The sequence below is a fragment of the Molossus molossus genome, unplaced genomic scaffold, assembly GCF_014108415.1.
Source record: "Molossus molossus isolate mMolMol1 unplaced genomic scaffold, mMolMol1.p scaffold_m16_p_12, whole genome shotgun sequence".
Classification (NCBI taxonomy): domain Eukaryota; kingdom Metazoa; phylum Chordata; class Mammalia; order Chiroptera; family Molossidae; genus Molossus; species Molossus molossus.
Genome location: NW_023425347.1, coordinates 36,584,182 through 36,608,788, shown reverse-complemented (window position 1 = coordinate 36,608,788; position 24,607 = coordinate 36,584,182). Strand labels below are relative to the sequence as shown.

At 35.6% G+C, this 24,607-nt stretch overlaps 1 protein-coding gene across 5 annotated transcripts in view; it reads left to right on the top strand.

Annotated features, from left to right (window-relative positions):
* Positions 1-24,607, top strand: part of HS2ST1 (heparan sulfate 2-O-sulfotransferase 1) — a 152,748-nt gene that overhangs the window by 92,139 nt on the left and 36,002 nt on the right. Inside the window, exon 1 of one of the 5 annotated variants that reach the window (XM_036256678.1) lies at positions 13,845-13,869. The exons of the other annotated variants lie outside the window; for them this stretch is intronic. Within the exon in view, the coding sequence (XP_036112571.1) occupies positions 13,860-13,869 (10 nt within the window). The 5' untranslated portion in view covers positions 13,845-13,859. Of the gene's footprint in view, positions 1-13,844; positions 13,870-24,607 lie in introns of those variants that run through there. 5 annotated transcript variants of the gene reach the window in all.

Here is a 24,607-nt window from a genome sequence, read left to right as displayed (position 1 = left end):
TTTTCTGGATGAACAGCTGGTTCAATTTGACCATCTGTGATTACTGCCCTTTATAAAAATAATTTTCTTCCTTTCATCTGACTCATTCCCAGTCTTTGATTTTTTTCTAATCCATTTAGGGTGTTGTAAACCCAGTCTTTTAATCATGGTGAGCCTCTGGATTGAAAAATAATAATTATAAATGTCATTGTTTAAATGTTTTAATAAGTTGTGGAAGCTGAGATTATATGTATTTTTGAATTATTATGGCCGTTTTCAAGACATATGTATAACTAGAATTGTAAAATGAATTTCTATTTACTTATCACCAAGCTACAACAATTATCAACTCATATACAATCATATTTTATCTGAACTTCCACCCACTGTAGCATAGCTCAGACATCATATCATTTTATCCATATTTCTCATGGGGATTATTGACACATAATTGATATAATGGATGAAGTCTAAGAACCCCGCTGGGTGTTCAGCAGTAATTGGTAGTGAAGAATCTTTGCTAAAAAGAAATATGAATTTTCTGCTGGAGTTTACAAACTGTGTCACATAATAACTATATGACTAAGATTGCAGTGTATGACATGTGCTCACAGCAGTTCCACAGCGAAACTTCTAAATTATCTTCTCTCTGTTGATTCTTGAATGCAGATTTCTATTTGCACTGGTAAATGTTTTAATTTACATAGTGCCATTTCTGTTTTAGGTGAACTTATAATTCCTTATCATTAATAATATTCAGTACCACAGTGAGCAATTATGAGTTTGACACAGGAGTGGAAAAACACTGATTTTACTTGTTTCTCAGTTGAGACACAGTAGCTGAACTGATTGTGTTAACCTACCTAAGGAGTAATATTTCTCAAATGTGCAAGGATTTATTTTCAAATATAAATAAATATTTTCAAATATAAATAAATTTAATATCTCTTATAGCTTTAAAAATGAGTACATCACCTATCCTTTAATTTGTTTCAAAGTGTTAAAACAAAACTTAATTAGTGGTAAGAATGAGATACCAGTGAAAAAGGCAATAGTGTTATTATTCCATGACAAACAAAAATATAACCTCTTTTAGATTGCAGATATTAGTAGTACAGGAAAATAGCCAATATACAGTACACAACAGAAAGTCAATATTCTATAGCAGTTGGGTTTTTTTCCCTTTAATTTTTGTGATCTGTGATATGTGGCCTCCAGGGTAACTTATGTATGGTTTCCCCAAATCCTGAAACAGAGAAAATAATAATGGAGTGATAATTTTATTCTTCAAGCTATTGTAATTCTATTCATTATGAGATTTTAAATTATTTACTAAAAGTAAATGTGCTTATAAAGTGTTACCATTTAATGACTACACTTTAAAAAATGCAAATACCTGTATAGTGTCTCAGGCTAGTAGAATGAGTCTTTACGAAATCAAACCTCATTTTGAAAGCATCTTGAAGATTAATAAACCTTCAAATTCCATCAGTTGAGAAACTATTATAGTTTTACTAAGTATTTGTGGTAAGCTTTCCTTTTAAAAGATTATTAAAAATTTAATCAAAGAGTTAAAGTGTCAGTAATCTTTACAAAATTAAAGCAATAAAACTACCCATTGTGGTAGGCTAAATAACGGTCCCCTAGAACTAGTGAATATGTTATTTTACATGACAAAAGAGATTTTGCAGATGCGATTAAATTATGGATTTTGAGGTGAGGAGATTGTCCTGAATTGTTAGGTGGTCCCACTGTAACACCAAAGGTCCTTGTAAGAGGGAGTCAGAAGTGTCAGGGTCAAAAAAGATGTGCTGACAGAATCAGTTGTCACACTCAGTGAGAGAGAAAGATTTGAAGATGCCATGATGCTGCCTTTTAAAGGAGATAGAGGCCTTGTGTCAAGGGATGCAAATAGCCCTTAGAAGCTCCTAGCAAATGGACTTGACCATAGAGCCTCCAGAGGTAATACAACATTGATTTTAGAACTTCTCATGTCCAGAACTGTACGATAAATTTGTGTTCTTAAGAACCATTAAATTTATGATAGTTTGTTATAACAGCAATAGGAGATACACACTGAACAACTTTGAAGAGTAGCATAGACCTATTGGTGTAAGTATTCTAACAATTTTTAAAAATATGTTGTTCCTTGAAAAGTTTAGTCTCCTTTAGGATTCACTTTTTATGTACTCAGGGAAAATAAATGAGCCCTATTCCAAGTTGGTTTTTTCTCTTAGAGATATTACACAGATGAGTTCCATGGTTCCATGGCCCAGAATATTTTCTGATGTTCCTTATGCCCATGAGATATACTATAATGATAATTTTGCTTCTTGGCTTGTTTTTCTACTTGTAGTGTAGATCATGATATTTATCAATTTGTAATGCATCTATTATGTATTCATCATTAATATATTGTATATATATATGTATATAAATAGGTACCACAGTAACCTTGCAGGTTTGATGTTATCTGTATTTTAAAGGTGAGGACCTGAGTGTGACCCTGTGACTCATTTGTTTGAAATAAATTAATACTTGTTAATATTTACCTCCTAGCAGGATTTAAAATTCAACTTTCAGTAATGTTTAGGAAGTAAAACAGGTTGTTTACAAAAGTGAATATCTTAGATTTTTAGCACAGTTGATTTCATTAGGAAGATAAGAAATACACAGTATAGTTGAGATTCGAGATGGACTTTGAAGGATGAGTAGGTTTTGGTAGCAGTTGGAGAGAGGCTATTCCAAGGCTCAAAGATGTGAAGACATGGATTAGGTTATGGTGACATAACAATTTGGCTAGAAGATTTATATAGGGAAAAGGGAAAGGTAATACTGGCATGAAGTATAAAATGCTTAGGTATTTTTGTTTTTGTAGAATTTTATTTTTAATTCAATTGATGAGATGATTGTAAAGTTACCTTGATCAAACTATTTAATATCAAGATAAGAATATCTAGATTGTAAACTCTTTGAAGACAGAACTGATTTGCTGAATGAGTGAGTAAATGAATGAATGCTGACTTACACTTTACAAGGAAGACCGTCGTAATGTTCTGTTCAATATATGTATTTTAAACCACAGGGAAGCATGAGATTTTTTAGAGATTTTCATTAGAATGGTTAAATTGAAAGGTTTTGATATTTAAATGATAAGCTCCAGTTACCTAGAAAATTCGCTTGTATATGCCACTTCATTTCTCAACAGTATGTATTAAATGAAGCATTATTCACTTTGGTAATTTCGTGTTTTTCCCCACTTTTAATATAATGAGTAATATAAAGATAGTAACTTTTTTTTAATCAGTTCCAAACTTTTGTTCTTTTGTCATTTGAATGTGCTCATTTTCTGGTTATAAAAGAGTCACCTGGCCCTGGCCGGTTTGGATCAGCAGTTAGAGCATCAGCCCATGAACCAATGAGCTGAGGGTTCGATTCCAGCCAAGGGCACGTACCTTGGTTGTGATTTGTTCCCGGCCCTGGTTGAGGTCCTGTGGGAGGCAGCCACTTGATGTGCCCCTTTCACGTCAATGCCCCCCCCCCCCCCCCCGCCATTCTATCTGACCAAAAATGGAAAAAAAGTCCTCTAGTGAGAATAAAAAAAAAAGAGTTACCTGAATATTTATTAATTATATAACATTGTGAATTGTTAATACCTTGGTGAAAGTTCTTTTGCCCCCAAAGTGAAAAATACCTTCCTATAAGATAGCCATTGAAGCCTGTGAAGTTGGATAACTATTATAAATATTCAACATACTGTGCTGCTGGAAAATACAAGTTAAAATGTTTTCTATTTATTTTGTGTGTTCTGCATGTTTGTAATTATAATGTAAAATAAAATTATCTGATCCAATAAATCTGTGCATAAATCATCTTCAATATTTTTCTTTTAAAAAACATTTTAAAAATTAAAACAGGAAAGTACAAAGAAGGAAATAAATCATTCCTATTCTGTCAGAATTGTCAAATATTAATGTTTTGGCATATTTACTTTTAGACTTTTAGCCATAGCTACATTTTAAAAATTATATAAATTATTTCTTAAAGAATAGAACATTTCAAATAAAGCTAAAGTTACTATTAACAACCATGCTTAATTTTTATTTCCTATCTCTCTTTTACAGGTAACTTAACTATTATATATTGGGTGTGTATCTAGTACTTTTTGGTAAATATTTTTACTCACATGTATGTAACCCTAGAAAATTATTTTTTTTCATTTGCAGAGATTTTTATCATAGTGTATATACCATTCTACAGCTTGCATTTTTCACTCAATAATTTTGATAGCTAGCAATGTTGATATTTCTAAATCTAGCTCTTTTAACTACTGTGTTTCATATATGTACTATCTTTTATTTATTTATTCTCCTGCAGGTAGACTTTTAGGTTGTATCGAGGTGTTAATTTGTTTTATTTTACAAATTATAACCAATTTGGCTGTCAACATTATTATTCATGTTTCTTGGCACACACAAACAATCGTTTTTCTAGGAGATGCCAGGAAATAAAATTTCTTGGTATAGGACGCACATCTTTTTATTGCCAAATTGCCTTCAGAATGATTGTACCAGTTTGTGCTCAACATATTGTGTGTGTTTATGTGTGTGTGTATAATTTTTATTTTTAACAAAATTGACATTGTCTATATACTTTTGTGACTGCCTTTTCTCATTTAACATTTTATTGGGAGCTTGTTTCTTGGTCAGTGTTCTATGCATTCATCTAGTAGATTTGATTTTGGATGCTTTTATGGGAGAATAACAATAAAAGCTTTATAGAATTAGTGATCAAGATACTGTATTTTAACCATTGGTGTTTCAGTTACAAATAGCCATAAACTTAACTATAATCCTTCTTCATATTACAGTTTAAAAAGTTGTCAAATTATGTTTTGTTAGATCATGATCACCCATTATATCAAGGTGGCTTTGGTCTGTTGTATGAAAACAATATGCTGTGTTCTTAACACTCATCATTTACCTCATAATGAGTCTTTTACTGATAAGGAAAAAAGTGAAATATATCAATGAATGTACAGATGAGTAAAGTCCATCCCTACCACTGAACTAATTTTTTTAAGAACATGACATATTTGCCTGGTTGGTGTGTCTCAGTGGTTGAGTGTTGACTGGTTTGATTCCCAGTCAGGGCACATGCCAGGTTGTGGGCCCAATCCCCAGGGGGAAGGGCATGCAGGAGGCAGCCAGTCAGTGTTCTCCCTCATCGATGTTTCTATCTCTCCCTCTCCCTTCCTCTCTCTCTAAAAATCAATAAAAAAAAAAAAAGAACATGACGTATTTAACACTTCATGCATTTTATTTTGGCCTTGGGGGTGTCATCATTGAAACTCAATATCCACTACATGTAAGTACTTAAATTATTTTTGTATATTATTCTATCATCTACTCTTAGGGTTACTGTCATGAAAAAAATTTCCAAATTAAATGTTGAATGAAAATGTGAGTTCAGTAAAATTAATTGAAGGCTTTGGAACTAAAGCTAATATTGTATGTCACAGATGTTCTGGAAAATTTTACAACAAAACTTTTTAATCTTGTATTACTGAAACTCTGTGCCATTTAAATGGCAACTCCTCATTTCCCATCCCGCAGCCTCTAACAACCAGTATTCAGCTTTTTGTTTCTGTCAGTTTGACTACTTTAATTTTTTTTTCTTTATTGATTTTAGAGAGGAAGGGAGAGGGAGAGAAAGATGGAAACATCGATGAGAGAGAACATTGTTTGGCCAACTCCTGCATGCTCCCCACTGGGGATTTGGCTCACAACCTGGGCATGTGCCCTGACCGGGAATCGATCCTGCAACCTCCTGATGCATGGGTCCATGCTCAACCACTGACCCACACTGGATGGGCTAGTTTGACTACTTTAGATACCTCATATAAGTGGAATCATGCAGTATTTGTCCTTCTTAATGTGACTAGCTTATATCACTTACCATAGGTCATCCAGGTTCATCCATATTTTTGCATATGAAAGGAGTTCCTTCTTTATTCAAGGTTAAATGATATTCTATTATATGTATGTACCACATGTTCTTTATCCATTGTCAACAGACATTTAGGTTGTTTCTACCTCTTAGCTATTGTGAATCGTGCAACAATGAACATGGGAATGCGAATATCTTTTCGAGATCCTGATTTCAGTTCTTTTGGATAAATGCCCAGAAGTGGGATTGCTGAATCATATGCTGCTTCTATATTTAATTTTTCATAGTGCCTGCAGCATTTTACATTTCCACCAACAATGCACAAGGATTGCAATTTCTCTACGTCCTCATCAACACTTGTTATTTTTTGGTTGTTTTCATTTTCTTTGTTGTTATTCCTGTCCCCTCCCCCATCCCCCTTAATGTTTATCCTAACAGGTGTGAGGTGACACCTCATTGTGGTTCTAATTTGCATTTTCCTGTTGATGAATGATCCTGAGCATCTTTTCCTGTATCTATGGTCATTTGGATGTCTTCTTTGGAGAAGTGTATATTCAAGTCCTTTGCCCATTTTTTAGTCGGGTTTTTATATTGCTGCTGAGTTATGAGTTCCTTATATATTATGAATAATAACTCCTTATCAGATATATAGTTTAAAATATTTTCTTCCATTCCATGTGTTGCTTTTTTATCCTGTTGATTGTTTCCTTTGCTGTACAGAAACTTTTTAGTTTAATGTAGTTTTGCTTGTCTATTTTTGTTTTTTTTGCTTTTGCTTCTGATGTTATATCCAAGAAATTATTGCCAAGACCAATGTCATGAAGCTTTTCTATGTTTTTCTTAGAATTTTATAGTTTCAAGTTTTATATTTGTCTTTAATTCATTTTGAATTGTTATTGCTTTTTACAGAACTTCATATTTTAAAAATAAAAATGAGCCCTGGCCCGGTGGCTTAGTTAATTGTAACATTGTCTCATACACCAAAAGGTTGCAGGTTCGATTCCTGGTCAGGACACATACCTACGTTGCAGGTTCAATTCCTCGTTAGGGCGAGTACGGGAGGCAACCAACGGATGTTTCTCACATCAATGTTGTTCTCTCTCCCTCCCTTCCTCTCTCTTTAAAAATCAGTAAACATCCCTGGCTGGTTTGGCTCAACGGTTAGAGCATCAGCCTGCGGTCCAGAGAGACCCAGGTTTGGTTCCTGCTAAGGGCACGTACCTTGGTTGCAGTTTGTCCCAGCCTTGGTTGGGTCGTGCGGGTGGCAGCCACTCAATGTGTCCCTTTCACATCAATGTTTCTCTCTCTCTCTCTCTCTCTCTCTCTCTCCCTCCCCCCCCTCTCTCCCTCCTCCCCCTCCCGCCCACTCTATCTGAACAAAAAATGGTAAAACATCCTCGATGTGTCTGTCTCTCTCAAATCAGTGTTTCTCTTCTCTCTTTCTCCCTCTCTCTCTCTCTCTCTCTCTCCCTCCATCCCTCCCACGCCACTCTGAGGATAAGGAGAAAAATATCCTTGGGTGAGGATTCAAAAAAAGAAAAATGAAAAGCCCATTTTTTTTTATGCATGCCTTCTCTCATTATTTTTGGATAGACCTTAGCTGTGTTAAATTGAGAAGACATGCTCTCTTGCATTACCCACCAACTGTGCCTAAACATATATGCCTTTTCCTTCAAACGTGTTAGTTTCCTGATGAAAAGAAGACTATGTTATTTAGTTTTCCCAGAGCATCAAGATGATAAATGTATCATTGGAGATTATATATTTCCATTTAGTTGTATTTTGTAATACTGTATTTTAGGAAATAATTAAATGAATACTCTAAAAAGTGTATGATTCATCAGAATTTCCTTTTCAGATTTTTTTAAACTATAGACCACATGAAAAAATTTAAATGACTGCATGCTTACTAAAAGCATGTCTAAAATCCAGTTCCCTTTATGATAGCCATTTAAAATGAAGATGAATAAGAGCCATGTTATTCTATTCTTTCTCTTTTTACCCTTCCAAGATTAGATTTTGCTTGTGAATAACAGCCAAATTTGTGTAAGGGGATGATATAACAAATATTTCCATATAGAGTACCATTTCATTAATTGTGCCTTCTAACTCAAAACATGCTACAAGGCAAAGAAGTGACATTGGAAAGACAGTATCTTCATAATATTTTAAGTTCTGTTTTGTGGGAAAGAGGGGCTGATGGGAAGGGGTAATAACCTAGATCCATATCGCTAGAATTAATTATATTTGCCATTGATGATTTTGGGTAGACAGTAAGCAGTTTTGTAAATTTAAGAACTGTTACACTTTGAAGGTTACCATTGTAAGGACTAGTCTATATGGTTATTTTATAGGTGATGCTAAGTTAAGCCTTTAGTTGAACCAGTTTTAGAGACCAAATAAACCTGTTAAAAGTGCTGTTTACTTTACATAACTGATTTAATAACCAACAAAAAATTTTATTTAAATTTATGATAAAGCAGAACAATTACTGAATTTTATATATATATATATATATCTTGAGGAACCAACTGATAGCGATTTAGTGTTTACTGCATTCTAATGTAGTCAGAAGTGAAACTAAAAGAAGACTTTGATGTTTAGTCCTGTCTCATATTGTGCATGGTTAGGCTATGCCCTGCTGAGTATGGGCATTTGGAACCAAAATGACATCTTTCTTGAAAGAAAGATGTGTATGTTTTTTTTGTTTGTTTGTTTTTTTATCCTTACCCGAGGACATTTTTCCATTTTTTGTTCAGGTAGAGTGGGAGGGAGAGAGAGGAACAGAGAGAGAGAGAGAAACATCGATGTGAAAGGAACACATCGAGTGGCTGCCACCCGCACAACCGACCAGGGCCGGGGACAAACTGCAACCGAGGTACACGCCCTTAGCGGGAACCGAACCCGGGTCTCTCAGGACCGCAGGCCGACGCTCTAACCACTGAACCAAACTGGCCAGGGCGAAAGATGTGTATGTTTTTATGTGCATTAATAATGATTCTAAAATTGGACTTGACTAAATGCATCTGGTATTTGTTTCTATTATTAGCTTTGTTATTTATCAACAAATGTGTACATGTAGTCACAAAATGCATGTATAGAAATATATTTTGTATTTTAGTGGGTGACTGTATTTTAGTCTTAATATATTCTGTGAGAATAAATTTTCTTTGGGTTCCAAAAATAATGTTTATTTTAGAAAATTTGGGAGATAACTGAAAGTGTCTTGTATTTTGAATCTCAGAGTGATTAAGGTAAAATGCTTTACATTCTACGTAGAAACATTGAAAGTTGGGCTTAGAACAAATCTTTGGTAAATAATCAACAGGCCCTGGCCAGTTTGGCTTAGCGGTTAGAGCGTCGGCCTGCGGTCCGGAGAGACCCGGGTTTGGTTCCCGCTAAGGGCACGTACTTAGGTTGCAGTTTGTCCCCGGCCCTGGTTGGTTGTGCGGGTGGCAGCCACTCGATGTGTCCCTTCACGTCGATGTTTCTCTCTCTCTCTCTCCCTTCCTCTCTCTCCCTCCCTCTCTGTCTGTACAAAAAATGGAAAAATATCCTCGGGTGAGGATAAAAAATAATAATAATAATAATCAACAGGTCAAAATACTCGCCAGAAGGGTTCTATTAATATTGAATTATAGCTCTATTCAGTCATATAATTTTGAAATGTGACATTACTTTTGTTATATGGAACTTAAAAATAAGGAAATAGAGTCCACTAAGTAAATAACAATTATAGTCAGTATCTACAGTTTGGAACATTTTATCTCTACTTGTTCTTTTTTTTTTCTTTATTGATTTTAGAGAGAGCGGAAGGGAGAGGGAGAGAGAGATAGAAACATCGATGAGCGAGAACATTGATTGGCTGCCTCCTGCATGTCCCCCACTGGGGATTTGGCCCACAATCTGGGCATGTGCCCTGACCAGGAATCGAACTGGTGACCTCTTGGTGCATGAGTTGATCCTCAACCACTGAGCTACACTGGCCGAGCTCACAACTTGTTCTTAACTTCCCAGTTGACACCATTACCGTTTCTTTCATCTTTATTATATTTATTTTATTGATTCCCTAGAATGCAAACATAAAAAAGCAGCAGCTAGATACCAAGCATGAAATGTCAGGATATATTTCTGTCTTAACACATAAGTAAGGGATATTTTTGAAACTCCTTTTAAAAACTCTACATAGGTAGGTCATTGTTTTCACTGTTTTCCTTTGAGGTGGGAAGTGCTTTGATAATTGCCACAGGTTGTATTTTGAGTTAGCAGTAATTTTCTGGTTGTTTTAGTCTTTCTGAAAAGATGCTGTTATCAATTTGAATATACTGAGGTAATAAATGAGAATACAGGGGAGAAATAATAGGACAGGTCTTTTTATAAAAAAGAAAAGTAGCATTTATGGTGTCTTCATCAGGAGTTCAATTTTTAGCTCTTCTCAGTCCATATTATCTTTAATTCCTACTTTTCAATTCAAGAAGAGAAATGAATGACTCTCTTTATACCTCAGTATAACCTCAATATGTGTATATGTGGCTTCTGTAATTTTAAAAGCCTGTGTCAGATACAACTATTTGAAATAATAGAGATTTCAGTAATGCAAGGGAAATAGTATATTTGTAAAGTTAAGGGGAAAAGGCAAGATACAACAGTGTTTATATGTTATGATTACTGTTTAATAAAAGCATAGGAAAAAACCAGTAAGGAAATGTTCCCAAATATGTACAGTGGTTATTTTTTGCATGGTGAGCTATGCTATTTTTTTTCTTCCTTCTGGTTTTGAGAGTCTATCTTTTTCTGGAGTTTTTAGCTTTTACAGTAGAAAGAAAAAAAAGACCCTGGGAACCTTTGTTATTCATTAGTATTAAGCCCCTGTTTTGTTGTTTGATGCATGTGGGAATTGAACTTAAATATTTTAAGTCAGAATATACATGTGCATTCATTCATGAACATATCAAAAATATAAAAGAATGTTTTTTCCTTGAGTATAGGTTTACTTATAGGAGTTCCACATTATTTTTGTTGTATAACACATACCAAAAATAGTCTGTATTTTTCATATAGGGCTTTTTAAAAATGTAATGAAAAAAATTTAAGACCTTTATAGAGTAATCTAGATCTTTCTTTTTTTGTTTCTCAAGTCTTTTGCAATTGTCTTGTCAATATCTGATTCAAGACCAGTTTTCACTGGGTCTTCCCTGAGTGTCCAATTTGATTTTCAACAGCCCTCTTACATTTTGCACTTACATATCATTGACTTATACAATTACAATATTAGATATAACTGGTATAAACTGGTTTGGGAACCAACAGTTACCCAAAAAGTGAACTTCTTGAAACTAGCAACTTTGTTGTTTATTACTATATATACTTATATAGTATGTATGCTTTTTTTGGGATGGTAGGATCTGGCTTCTTCAGCTCAGCATGAGAGTGAACTTTTTTCCTTCTAATCGTAGGGTAAAAAGATTCAGTATTTTAATAAAGAATGATGTTAGCCATAGATTTTTCAAAGATATTCTTATCAGTTTGGGGAAGTTCTATCACTAGTTTGCTGAGATTTTTATCATGAATGGATATAGATTTTGTCACATGCTTTTTATACATGTGTTAAGATGATCGTATTTTTCTTTTTAGCTTGTTAATATAGTGAATTTTTTTTCCTTTAGTAGCCTAAGATGAACTGGACATAATAACTCTAAATAAAACAAAGTAGTTTTTAAGGATAATCAAAATTTAGGAACAAGGTTACTAGATAGGATCTTGTAAAACTGAAATTTTAAATTCTTATTTATACTTACAAAAATTGATATTTGCCCATTAAGAGTAATTATCTATATACCCCAGTGAAACTGGAGAAAGTGAAAAGGCAGGAGTCTGTATTTTAACAAATCCTGCAAGTCATTCTGATGCATGGTCAAGTTGAAAACCACTGCTTGAGAATATGATGTATTTCAAGCGCTAGTGAAATAATAGCAAGTTTTCAGCAGTGCTAATTCTAATTTTCAAACAGCTGCTGCATTAGCTTTTAGTTAATGATCTCCAAACCCAGCTGGAGTTGAGTCCTAGTTACTTCTTATTCTTTTTACTTACTAGTCAATGGAGCACCAGGTGCAGTTGTTGAAGTGTGAAAATAATTCAGCTTTGTAGACAGTATTGGCATTTTGTTCTTGACTTTGAAAATGCTTTTCCTCTTCTTTGTATGGAATTTATTTCAGTAGTCAAAGCACATCTATTTTAATGGCAGTTTGGAGTTGTGCTAAAAGTTGAGGAAATTTCTGAATCTTCTTGCCAGTTCAATATCAAAATTAATATTTTAGCTGGATTACAAAGTTTACATATAATTTGTCCCTCACTGTATTTTTCCTCCAATGTTTTAGTTTTAAGAAACAACTTTTTGTCTCGTCCCTGAATAATTTACTTTCTACCTTCTTTACATCTTCCACATTATCATATCTTTATTTTTACTTTAAAAAACTCCTAGCAGAAATTTATTTTTATAAATGCATTCTATAGTAATAAGGCCCAAATATATGTTTTTTGAATTGCAAAACTCATCAAGCCCTCAAAAAGCACTCCAAAGACATATCTGTAAAATGTGAAGCATGGATATGTCTCACAACTGCTGTGTATGTTGAAGTGTACTAAATATGGATGGTTAAAAATGAACAATACGGCCCTGGCCGGTTTGGCTCAGCAGTTAGAGCGTCGGCCTGCGGTCCTGAGAGACCCGGGTTCGGTTCCCGCTAAGGGCGCGGACCTCGGTTGCAGTTTGTCCCCGGCCCTGGTCAGTTGTGCGGGTGGCAGCCACTGGATGTGTTCCTTTCACATCGATGTTTCTCTCTCTCTCTCTGTTCATCTCTCTCCCTCCCACTCTACCTGAACAAAAAATGGAAAAATGTCCTCGGGTGAGGATAAAAAAAAAAAATGAACAATACGGTCAAAAATACAAATAACACGTAAGCACATGATTTTGCAGTGATATTGCAGGATTATTTTTGGTTTTACTGCACATGTGTTATAAGTAGGTAGTGTGGTAAAAGAGGTCAAAGGCTGTTGTTCTTCAGCGTCTGCTTTGATGTTCTTTATTTTTAATTCTATACTTTGCCTTCGTGATCTCATTTACTCCTTTGATGTCAGTTGCTGCCTTTGTGGTGTGACTCCTGAATTTCTATCTTTAGTTCAGAACTTTCTCCTGAGGTATGTCTTCAGCACCCTATATATTAAAACTGCCTGGATGGTCCATGGGCAACTGAAACTATGTCCAAAAAACTGATAATCCAAGTTTCCCTTGCACTAACCCTGTGAATGTGTATGGAATTAGAGTTATGTAATAGCCTATTTTTCACTTGGTGTTCACCTCAGATATTCACCCAGGATCTCATTCTCAATTAAAATGCCACTCTAGTATTTCTGGAAATCTTCCAGAGATGTTTCACATGTGTTTAAAAAAAGAAAAAGCAGAATCTCCTCTACCTCCAAGCATTTGCATGGTCACATTTTTATCCACTGAGCGACCATTTCCAATCAAATATCATAGTCTCTGCTGCTACCCCCCAAAAAAATGACAGAAAGTACTAGAACCCTCATATATTCCCGTGCATGTCATCCTTTATCACTTGTGAATCTTTGTGTGCCTGTGTGAAGAAACTATTTATACTTGTCTTCTCATATACTTATTTTTATTACTAGGAAGCAACTGCCCGCCCAAAGACTGCATTTCTTAGCAATCACCGCTGCACCTAGGTGTAGCCATATGATTAGTGTTTGACAAGACAGTTAAGAAACTATTGTGTTTTCTCTTCTCTGCCTTCCTGTGTCTGATAACTGAATGCAGAAGACGTTGAGGTTCTAAGGGAATGTCAAAGTCTCAAGAAGAAAGGAGCCTGATTTCCTTGAATCATTGTATAAAAGACCACCTACCAACCAGGAACATGCACATTGGTACTTGAATAAGAACTAAACTGCTGTTGTAGTAAACAATTGAAATTTTATTTATTCTAGTAGCTAATGTTTCCCTAACTTAAATAGTGTCCCTGTGTATTACAGAGCCCTTCATTAAGATAGCTCCTTTGTCATCCTGTGTTCCCTTTCTCCCAAAACTCAAACACGTGGGTATATGGCCATCCATGAGGCTGGGGAGGAACAGATGCGATATTCAACTGTGCAGTCCAGATCTTTTCCGCTGTGGTGCCTTTTCTACCCTACTTTCCTGACCTGCTATATAAATACGGAATAAAAGCCCTTGAGAAATAGATGTTTCAACAGGGCACCTACATATTTGATTTCTCAGTTTGAATTTCAGTGTAGATTTCCAAATATCCTGAATTCCTTTATTCTCCTGTCCCAGTTTTTCTTTCTATTGCCCCTAATTCTCAGACTTAGTTTATGGCTCCTCCTCTTCCTCAGTACAGAAGCATAGAGACAACACCTTAACCTCTTCCAATTTCCTCATCTACTCTTCACCTAAGCTTCTATTCCATTTACTTATCACCTGCCAGTCCCCAAGCTTCATCCTTATTGCAGCTGCCTTCAGGTCTTAATCCTCACTATGCATGTCTTCAGGACATTGTTATTCAACTCAAAGGGGTATCTATCAAACGATGCCTCATGGAGTCTTGCATTGTGGAAGTTATGTAAAACTTCAAAAATGGCTCTACATTGCTTATAGAAGATGTTCTCAAGTGTTGTCCATGAATCTCAGGGTCTTCAAGACCCATTCAGAGGGTTCACAAAATAGTTCACAACTATTTTCATAAAACTTCTAAGGTAGTAGTTGCTCTTTTCACTGGCTGACATTTGTACTCATGGTACAAAAGCAATAGTGGTACCAAATTGTACTAGTAACCATTGTATTCTTTAAAACCTTGCATTCACAGTTATCCACCTCCCCCCATAAAAGGCCATTTCCATGTAAGAATGTCCTTTATAAAGCAGTCAAAATGATGAACTTGATTAAATCTTGACTCTTTAGTCCATGTCTTTTTAATATTTGGTGACAAACGGGAAAGCGCACCAAGCACTTCTATATACCAAAGTATAATGGTTGTCTTGAGGAAAAGCACTTGTATTGATTGATTGAGTCCTGAGCTCAACAGGCCACTTTTTTCTTATAACACTGTTTTTACTTGAAGGAGCAACCAACAGACAAACTATGTTTATTCAGACTTTGGTAGTTGGCAGATATTTTCTGAGAAATGAACAAAGTGAGCTTGTCACTTCAAGGAAAATAACTGGCAGTATTTGTTGCCAGTGATAAACTTGAGAAAATGTGTATCTGCCACCATGAGTGTGACAGTTTCCCAATACTGAGAGCCTTTTCTGATGAGATTGGTGGTGGTGTAATGAATGTGGTTTTTGTTTTGTCTTTTGAAATTGTATTATTTGAATGTATTAACATTTGGAGAATCTGGATAACTTCCTGACCCTGTATTTTCCAAATGATAATACAAAGTAGATCAGTAAAAAATGTAGGAAAAGTTTATTAATATAGTTTTATATCACATTGAAACTAACCTTAAGACGATATCACTTGTGTTTTAGTGTGTCAAAAAAGAGTATTTCTAATTATTTGCAAAGGCTATTCAAATATTTCTTTTTCCAACTGTGTATCTATATGAATCTGATATTCTTCATAGATTCTAACCCAAATAATGTATGATGGAGAAGTATGGAAATACAGTTATCTTCCATTAAGCCAGATATTTTATAAGCTATGGAAAAATGTAAAACTATGCCACTTTCTTTATTAATTTGTTTTGTTTCCGAAAAATATTTTCACAAAATGTCATTTATGCTAACATGCTTTATTATATAATTTTAAGTGAATTAAATGTTTTAAGTTTTATCATTTTTATTTCTAATATGCCATTGATAGATATTACCCATGTGAACTCTTTGAAGTCCTCAATTTTTGAGCGTATAAAGAGGTTTGAGACAAGTAAGTTTGAGAACTGCTGACTTACAGGATGCAGTTCATATTCTCAGACACTGTGATCTTGTCTACCTCATGTTTTATTTTATCCTTACCCCTTCTCCCATATTCTAAGCTTACCAAGAACCACTTTCAGGGCCTAAATATACCGTGCGGTGTTATGCGTCCAGGGACACTGTTCATGCCGTCTCCTCTGCCTGGAAAGCCTTTCCTTTTCTGCTCAGAAGGTACTTTGTCTTTTTGTCACCTCCTGTCAGTCCTTTTCTAACCATCCTGTTTTGGGGGCTTTCATTGCATTCTTGTATAAACTTTTATTATAATGTTAATGCCACCAATCTCTCCAAGAGTAGGTTTATATCCAGGACCTGATGGAATACTTATAATTTAATAGATTCTCGATAAATGTTTATGGAATTAGTTAATGAAGCTGGTGTAAAGAACTTGGTTGTAAATTATTACAAAATTTTCATTACTCAAAGCTACATAGTGCAATATGACTGTGCTCATTATTGCATTCTTACAGTAATCACAGGAGATACAGTCTTTGTCTTTCTCAAGATAGAAAAAGATGTATCTGGGTGTTACTGAATAAAACAAGATTATGGGAAAGTGCATAAGCGCTCCACTCCCTCTTGCTCGGTTGTCACTGGCCTGCTTGTGTCTTTATTTATGCTTGGTGGAGGCAGTTGTCCAAAACACATCTATACTGTAGAATAGAAATGTATATGATAGTTTCATGAAATTTAGTGAAAATGGACCATAGAAGTCCCTTGGTTTGAACTCTCATTAATCCAGAAAACCTTTTTATATCATCATTTGGGACCAGTCCCCATGCATCCTCTGAGTATCTCTAGAAACTGATATCTTACTTTGCCCTAAACTGCATATATATATCTTTACTTTGCGCCCCTAATTATTTGAAGGCCCATTCTCTCCTGAGCAAGTCTATTTTGTCTTCTGGAATAATACTACAGAAAGGATATCTGCTTGTCACGGTAACTTTTAAAATATTTCAAGATACTTTAAAACAATAACAATGATTAGATTTTATTAGGAATTTGGACACCAAGCAATAAAAAGGTTGATGAGATTAAAGAACTTTTATTTATTTTTTTAAATTATAGTTTACATTAAGTACTATTTTGTACCAGTTTTAGGTGTATAGCTTAGTTTTATGCAATTTCTCTAAGTGCGTTGAGTTTTATGAAACAGTTCTTTGTGTGGCACAGTTCATCCAGCTCATTCCCATTTTGAATGTACTCTATTTTTGGTGTGTGCCTGAAATGATACATAATATCCCTGTGCGACTGAACACAGATTTCTTAGGAATTGTGCCTTCCTGTGATTTAAGACAGTAATTACTACCTTTGGTTAAGAATGTAGGCTTTGCTATCAGACAAATTGAGGGTTTGGATTCTGAACAGAGTCTAAATTTTATATTACCTTATAGGTAAATGGTATAAGGTTTTTGTAAAAATCAAATTAAATAATGTACATTTAAATACACAGCGTTTTTCTGGCCCATAGTAAAGGTCCAATATGTGGAGCAGTTATTACTATGATAATTATATGTTTATTAGTGTAGCCTAAAATTGTCATAGATTTTTTTGTATATGTTTCATACTGCTGTTGTTAATAATTGTATAATCAAATTGTACTAGTATTTTGTTAGTTATCTACTTTTTGCCACTCTGCAGGCTTTCGTGTCTTCCTCCATGACCCATTTTGAAAGCTAGCCCAATCCTTTCTTTTTCTTTTTATCCTTACCCGAGGACATTTTCCCATTTTTTTGTTCAGATAGAGTGGGAAGGAGAGAGAGAGAGAAAAAAAGAAAAAAATCGACGTTAAAGGGACACATCGAGTGGCTGCCACCCACACAACCCAACCAGGGCCGGGGACAAACTGCAACCGAGGTACATGCCCTTAGCATGGGGCCGGACCTGGGTCTCTCTGGACCGCAGGCTGACACTCTAACCGTTGAACCAAACTGGCCAGGGCGAAAGCTAGCCCAATCCTTTCAAGGCTAAACTTATTCAGTGTATCTTTCTCTGGAAGTCCCCCTCCCCCCATTCTTGAATCTTGTTCTTCTCTCTTATGGCAGTTATTACAGTGGCATTTGATTTTGTACAAGATGAAAATTGAAAATGGGAATAAATCACTGGAGAAGTTTGTAGAAAGGTAAAGGATATTTTGAGATGTAATATCTTGGTATAACTTAAGAAAAGGAAAAAGCAGATTAGGTGGACTCCCCATGTTCTATGAGAGTATTCATTTCAAGTGGTTGAGACATGTATGAGTGAAGTCTTGAAGCCAGCTCACCTATGATTTTTAACTAGACTATATTTTAAAAATAGGTATTTGCAAAATATATAGTTACTTCTCTAATATTATCATGTTGTGTTTAACTGTGCAGTCCTTAATATAGAAACAGACTAAATCTCAGATAACCATTATATTGTGGAGTACAAGCTCTGGAGTCGGATTGACCTGGAATGGTATCCTGACCTCAGTGTTCACTTTCCTCATAATATGTGCCTCTTAGGGTTGTTGAAAGAATCAAAACATGAGATAATGCATATGCAGTCATGTGCTGCTTAGTGATGCGAGGATGCATTCTGAGAAATGTGTCATTAGAAATGTGTCACATATCGTGTCAAATGTGTGATGTTGTGTGAACATCACACACAAACCTAGCTGGTATAGCCTTACTATAGGAGATATATATGACCTATTGTCCCAGGCTGCAAAGCTGTGCAGCATGTTACTGTACAAAACAACATGAGATTATTGCTATCATTAACTTTATTTAATTCACTAGTTGGAACTTCCAGCACTATGTTACATAAGAGTAGTGAGACTGTATGTACATCATGATCTTAGGAGGAAAGCTTTCACCAGAGTATAGTGATAGTTGTAGTATTTCTGTAGAGGATGGTCCCTTTTATTCATATTTTTCTAAGATATTTTATTATAAACGTGTTCAGTTTTGTCATATCCCTTTTCTGTATAGATCTATAATGCTCATTTGGTTTTTATCCAATTAATATGGCAAATTGCATTGATTGATTAAAAAAAAATTTTTTTTGTTTATTGATTTTAGTGAGAGAGGAAGGGAGAGAGAGATGGAAATATCGATGAGCAAGAACATCAATTGGCCGCCTCCTACATGCCCTCCACTGGGGCTCTGGTCCACAACCTGGGCATGTGCCCTGACCAGGAATCGAACCGGTGAGCTCTTGGTGCATGGGTCGACACTCAACCACTGAGCCACACCAGCCGGGCGATTGATTTTATAATATTGAACTTTCTTTGCATCCCTAGAATAAACCCTACTTGATAATGGTGTGTGTGTGTGTTTTTTTTGTATATTGCTTTATTCTATTTGGCAATATTTTTTTAAGGAATTTTGTAATCTTTAGTCATGAGGAATATTGGTCTGTAGTTTCACTTTTTTGGTCATGTCTTTGGTTTTGTATTAGGGTAATAAAATGAATTGGGAAATGTTTCCTCTTCTGTTTTCTGTAATAGAGTGTAGAATTCATGTTAATTCTTTCAAGATTTTGTGGAATTCTCCAGTGACCCATCTGTACCTGGAGAATTTTTTTTTTTTAGCGTTTAAAATTATTAATTAGGCCTGGCCAGTGTGGCTCAGTGGTTGAGCGTCGACCCTTACACCAAGAGGTCTCCGGTTCGATTCCTGGTCAGGGCACATGCCTAGGTTGTGGGCCCAGTCCCCAGTAGGGGGTATGCAGGAGGCGGCCAATCGATGTTCTCTCTCATCATTGTTTCTATCTCTCTCTCCCTCTCCCTCTCCCTTCCTCTCTTTTTTTTAATTCCTCACCCAAGGATACTTTTCTATTCATCATCAGATAGAGTGGGAGGGAGGGAGGGAGAGAGAGAGAGACAGAGAGAAACATTGACGTGATAGAGCCACATCAACCGGTTGCCTCCCTCACTACCAGACCAGGGCTGGGGATGAACTGCAACCAAAGTACATGCTCTTGACCGGAATTGAACCCGCAACTCATTGGTCTGCGGGCTGACGCTCTAACTGCCGAGCCAAACCTGGCAGAGCACCCTTCCTCTCTCTCTAAAATCAGTAAAGAAAAAAAAAATTTTTAATAAAATTATTAATTAGATTTTCTTAATAGTTATCGGGCTATTCAGATTATAAATTTCATGTTGGGTGTGTTCGTATTTTTTGAGAAAGTTGTTCATTTTATCAAATGTATGTATGTAGCATCATTTGTGGTATTTTCTTTTCTTTTTTTTTGATGTCTGCAGGATCTCCAGCAACGTCTCATCTCATTTCTGGTACAGTTAGTTTGTGTTCGTTTTTGTGAGTCTTGCTAAAGGTTAATCCATTTTATTGACCTTTTCCATGAACCAACTATTTCTTTCATTTTTTTTCCTTTTTTCTATTTAGTTGATTTTTGGTCTTATCTTTATTATTCCATTTCTTCTTGCTTTGAGTTTATTTTGCTTTTTTCCTAGATTTTTGAGGTGGGGGATTAGATTGTTGATTAGAGACTGTTCTTCTTTTCTGATGTATACACATAGTGCTGTAAATTTCCCTCTTAGTCCTGCCTTAGCTGGATACCACAAATTTTGTTTTCATTCACTTCAGTGTATTTTTAAAACTTTTCTTGGTACTTTAATATTTTTGTTTTGTTAGTTCTTTCTGTTTTTTTAATATCTGTTTTCTTTTCTGTATAACTTTTATTTTTGTTAGTTCTGATTACTTTTATGTTTTTAGAATTACATTTTGGTTTACCTATAGTTTTTAAAGTTTAATGTCCTTATAAAAGCTTTTTTATAGTTTCTTTACGTTATGTGACTGTCACTCATCACAGTCTACTGACATCGTCATTTGACAAATTCAAGTGAAGTATAGAAGCCCTCCCTCCGTTTACATCCCTATCCTGTCACTTATAATTGTCTAAATTGTTTCCTTTGCATACTTCATACTTTTAGAACCACATTGCATGGTGTTATATTTGCTGTCAAACATTTTTGAAAACTCAAGAGGAGAAGAAAAATTGATTGTAGTCACCCATATTTTCACTCTTCCATTTTTTGTTCTTTTCTCCTGGTGTGTTAAGGTTTTGTTTCTGTTTTTTTTAATTATATTATTTCTGTTTAGCCAGTCTTTTAGGGTAGATCTACTGGCAATAAAGTCTCTTAATTTTCTGTTATATGAGAATGCCTTATTTTTCTTTTTTCTTTTTTTTTTTTTGAAGATTTTCTCTAGGTATAGGATTGTTTTGTTTAAGTACTTAAAAAAACAATGTGCCACTTCCTTCTGGCTCTCTGATATATGATAAGAAATCTGCTGTTATTCCCACTTTTTTCCTATGAGAACTTCGTAGTCTCTGGCTGTATTCAAGATTATTTTTCCTTTAGTTTTTACAAGTTTACTTACGATGTGTCTGTGTCTTGTCATGGATATCGTGTTTGGAGTTTGTTCAGTATCTTGACTCTTTATGTTTGTGTATCTCTTGCCAAATGTGTCAAGTTTTCAGCCATAATTTCTTTGAGTTCTCTTTCAGTGCTGCCTTCTTTCTCCTCTCCTTCCAAGAGATCTTTTGTTATATCCCACAGTTCCCTGAGGCTCTGTCCACCCCCCCCCCCTTCCCCAGTATATTTTCTCACTGTTATTCTGATTGGGTTTCTTTTGTTCTAGCTTCCAGTTCACTAAACTTTCCTCCTTCCCCTCCTTTCTGCTGTTGAACCTATTCATTGAGCTTTTCATTTTATTTTTTGAGTTCTATAATTTCCATTTAGTTCTATGTATACCTATTTCATTACTGAACCTATCTTCTGAGGCTTTCTTTTTTTTTTTTCACTTGCGTTAAGCTTGTTCATAACTGTTCATGAAAGCATTATCTTTAATAATGCTAACATCTCTGTCACCCGGTGGTGTTATTTCTCAATTGTTTCTATTCATTGAATTTGAGATCTTCCTGGTTCTTGATATATTGAATAGTATTTAATTGAAACCTGGACATTTTTGTATTATGTTGTGGGATTCTGAACCTTATGTAAACCTGTTTTATTTGACTTTTCCAACATGCTCTGGGTGCCACTTTGTTACCACCAAGTGGTGGTAGAAGTCCAGATTTGCCACTTGGCCTCTATCAACACCTGGTGGGCTGGGTAGGAGTGGGAGTGGTCGTGTTACACTCAATGATGGTGAAACTCCTGGCTCTCCGCTAGGTCTCTTCTGACACCACCAAGCTGGGAGGGGAAGGGGCCTCTCATTATTGTCATGTAAAAGTAGACATCCAGGCTCCTTACTAGGTCGCCACTAACACTGCAGAGGTGCTTTGTCACCTACTGCCTGGAATGAAAGTCCTGGCTCCCTACTTTGTTTTCTCTGACATCACCTCATCAGGGACACTGAGTATTTCATTACCACCTTGTGAGGGTGGAAATCTAGGCTCTGTGTATAAGTCCAAGTCTGTTCTGTGAGGGTGGAGGTGGGGGCCCCCGTTCTTTCTGTGGAGTTTGATTAAAATAGAGTGGTTTTGTCTAAAAGTTTTGTGTTGCCATGCTGTCTCTCTCCTGGGCCTTTTGCTAGAGAAAGCTGGCTTTGGTTTGGGTTCATTTTGTGTGTGCTTGTTTCTGGATTACCAGCTTCTACTGCTTCAAGTCTGGGAATATATGAGGCTAAAAGAAAACATAAGAAACACTCCACATGTTGTTCTTCAGGCCCCAAGAGCCCTAACTAGTCTGCCTTCTTCCCTCCACCTTTTATTTATTTATTAAATCCTCACCTGAGGATATTTTTCCATTTATCTTTAGATAGGGTGGGAGGGAGGGAAGGGGGGGGCATCGATGTGAGAGAGACACACACATTGAGACACATTGATTGGTTGCCACATTGATTGGGACCACGTTGCAACTGAGGTACGTGCTCTTGACCTGAATCGAACCCACGACTCTTTGGTCCATGGGCGGATGCTCTAACCACTGAGCAAGACCGGCCAGGGCATCCCCTCTACCTTTTAAAGTCTTATGTTAATCTTACATATAATGCCCAGGGTTCTTAGTTATACCTAATAGGAGGAATAGGAAAACTCAGCTCTACTTCATCTTCCTTGAAGTGGGAGGTGCTATCAGCTCTTTTTTCATAAGATGATCAATGTAAGTTTTAATGGTAACACATGCATCCTTTGTGTACTGCCTGGAAGCCACACAAGAAAGCATTGGCCGGTGTTCCGAGTAGAGCCTTCAGCCTTCCATACAGAAATTTATTTTGTCAGTCCCCATAGTGTTTGAATTTAAGGAGACTTATTTAGGCTATACATATTCATAAGAAAATGATGTATTCAATTAGACAGCCAATTTATTTAATTCAGATGATTACAAAATATTACTTCCGTAAGCATCAGATAGTGTTTGGCTGGGCGGCAGTATGTTCACAGTAAATGGTGCTGAAGAAAGGATTAAGTAGCCTCATAAATAGCTTTCTTTTGGTACAACTTTGTTGCTTCCTACTTCTCATTTGTGTACACAATTTATGGGCAATAAATTGTACTTTCTAATAGTATTGGGGGATTCACACAACCAGGATTTATCCCTAGAAAATGCTAAGGATCCACTTTAGTTCAGGTATTTGATAGCATCAAGCTCTTAGAGCCCAGCTCTGAAATAGGCATACTTGCCAGGGAGTCTTGACAGCTCAAGTTTTGTGCCAAGGCACCCTCACTCATAAACATTTCTCAGATAGACACTGCCAGCTTTCTCTGTGATTTCTCTTTGCTTACAATCCTTACTTGTGAGTAACCTCTCTCCCTCTCCCTCTCTCTCTCTCTCTCACACACACACACACACACACACACACACACACACACCAATAACTTTATGCAGTTTATTATACGACCATGCATCCTAGGAGCCATTGATTTAGAAATTGTTAATCTAGGGTCATCCCTCCCTCACCCATGCATGCCAATGGTTGGGCTCTAAGAGGAAGCCGTGCAATGCACAAGTCAACTTTTCAGAAGAGGGGGTCCGTAGTTAAATCACATTGTCAAAGGAGTTCATGACCCCCAATAATCATTATGAGCCACTAATGCATATTTTTGCTTTCTTCCATTATGCATACATATGTGGTTTAAATCTCTTACAATCTTAGCTTATTATTTACTGAAATCTTAAAATTATGTCAACTTCTATGTTTTCTTCCTGTAATTATAGATATTAAAATTTGGTCATTTTTTTCTTAATGTTCTTCACCTTTATTTACCTATTGTCTAACTATCTACATATTTTTTACTTGACATATAGAAATTTCAGCATTTGAAGGGAAGGCAATTTATTCCTCTTTTCTTTTGTTGTTTCTTTTATCCCTCTAGTCCTAAACTTTTATCCACAATACAGAAATACTACACTTTTTGAACATTTGTGAACTGTTTATTTTCTGCCGAGAACATTGAAAAATTGATCTTTGGTGGAGTGAGGAGGTTATAGTCATCGGTCCTTTAATTTATACAAAACACATAGCTTATTCCTCTCTTAAATTATGTAATACATTGAACATTTAATTAAATATTCAAAGAGAAAAGGTGTTACCCAAAACAACAATCTCAATATTTAAAAAATTAGTCATTAAAAGATACACTGTGGTTTAAAAAATATATTTTCTTCAATTCTTTGTCTAGTTTTTCTGTAATCTGACACATACACACATCATTGTGACTTTAATGCTGTGTGGAATTTAGGTTAGTCTATTTAATGTAATGT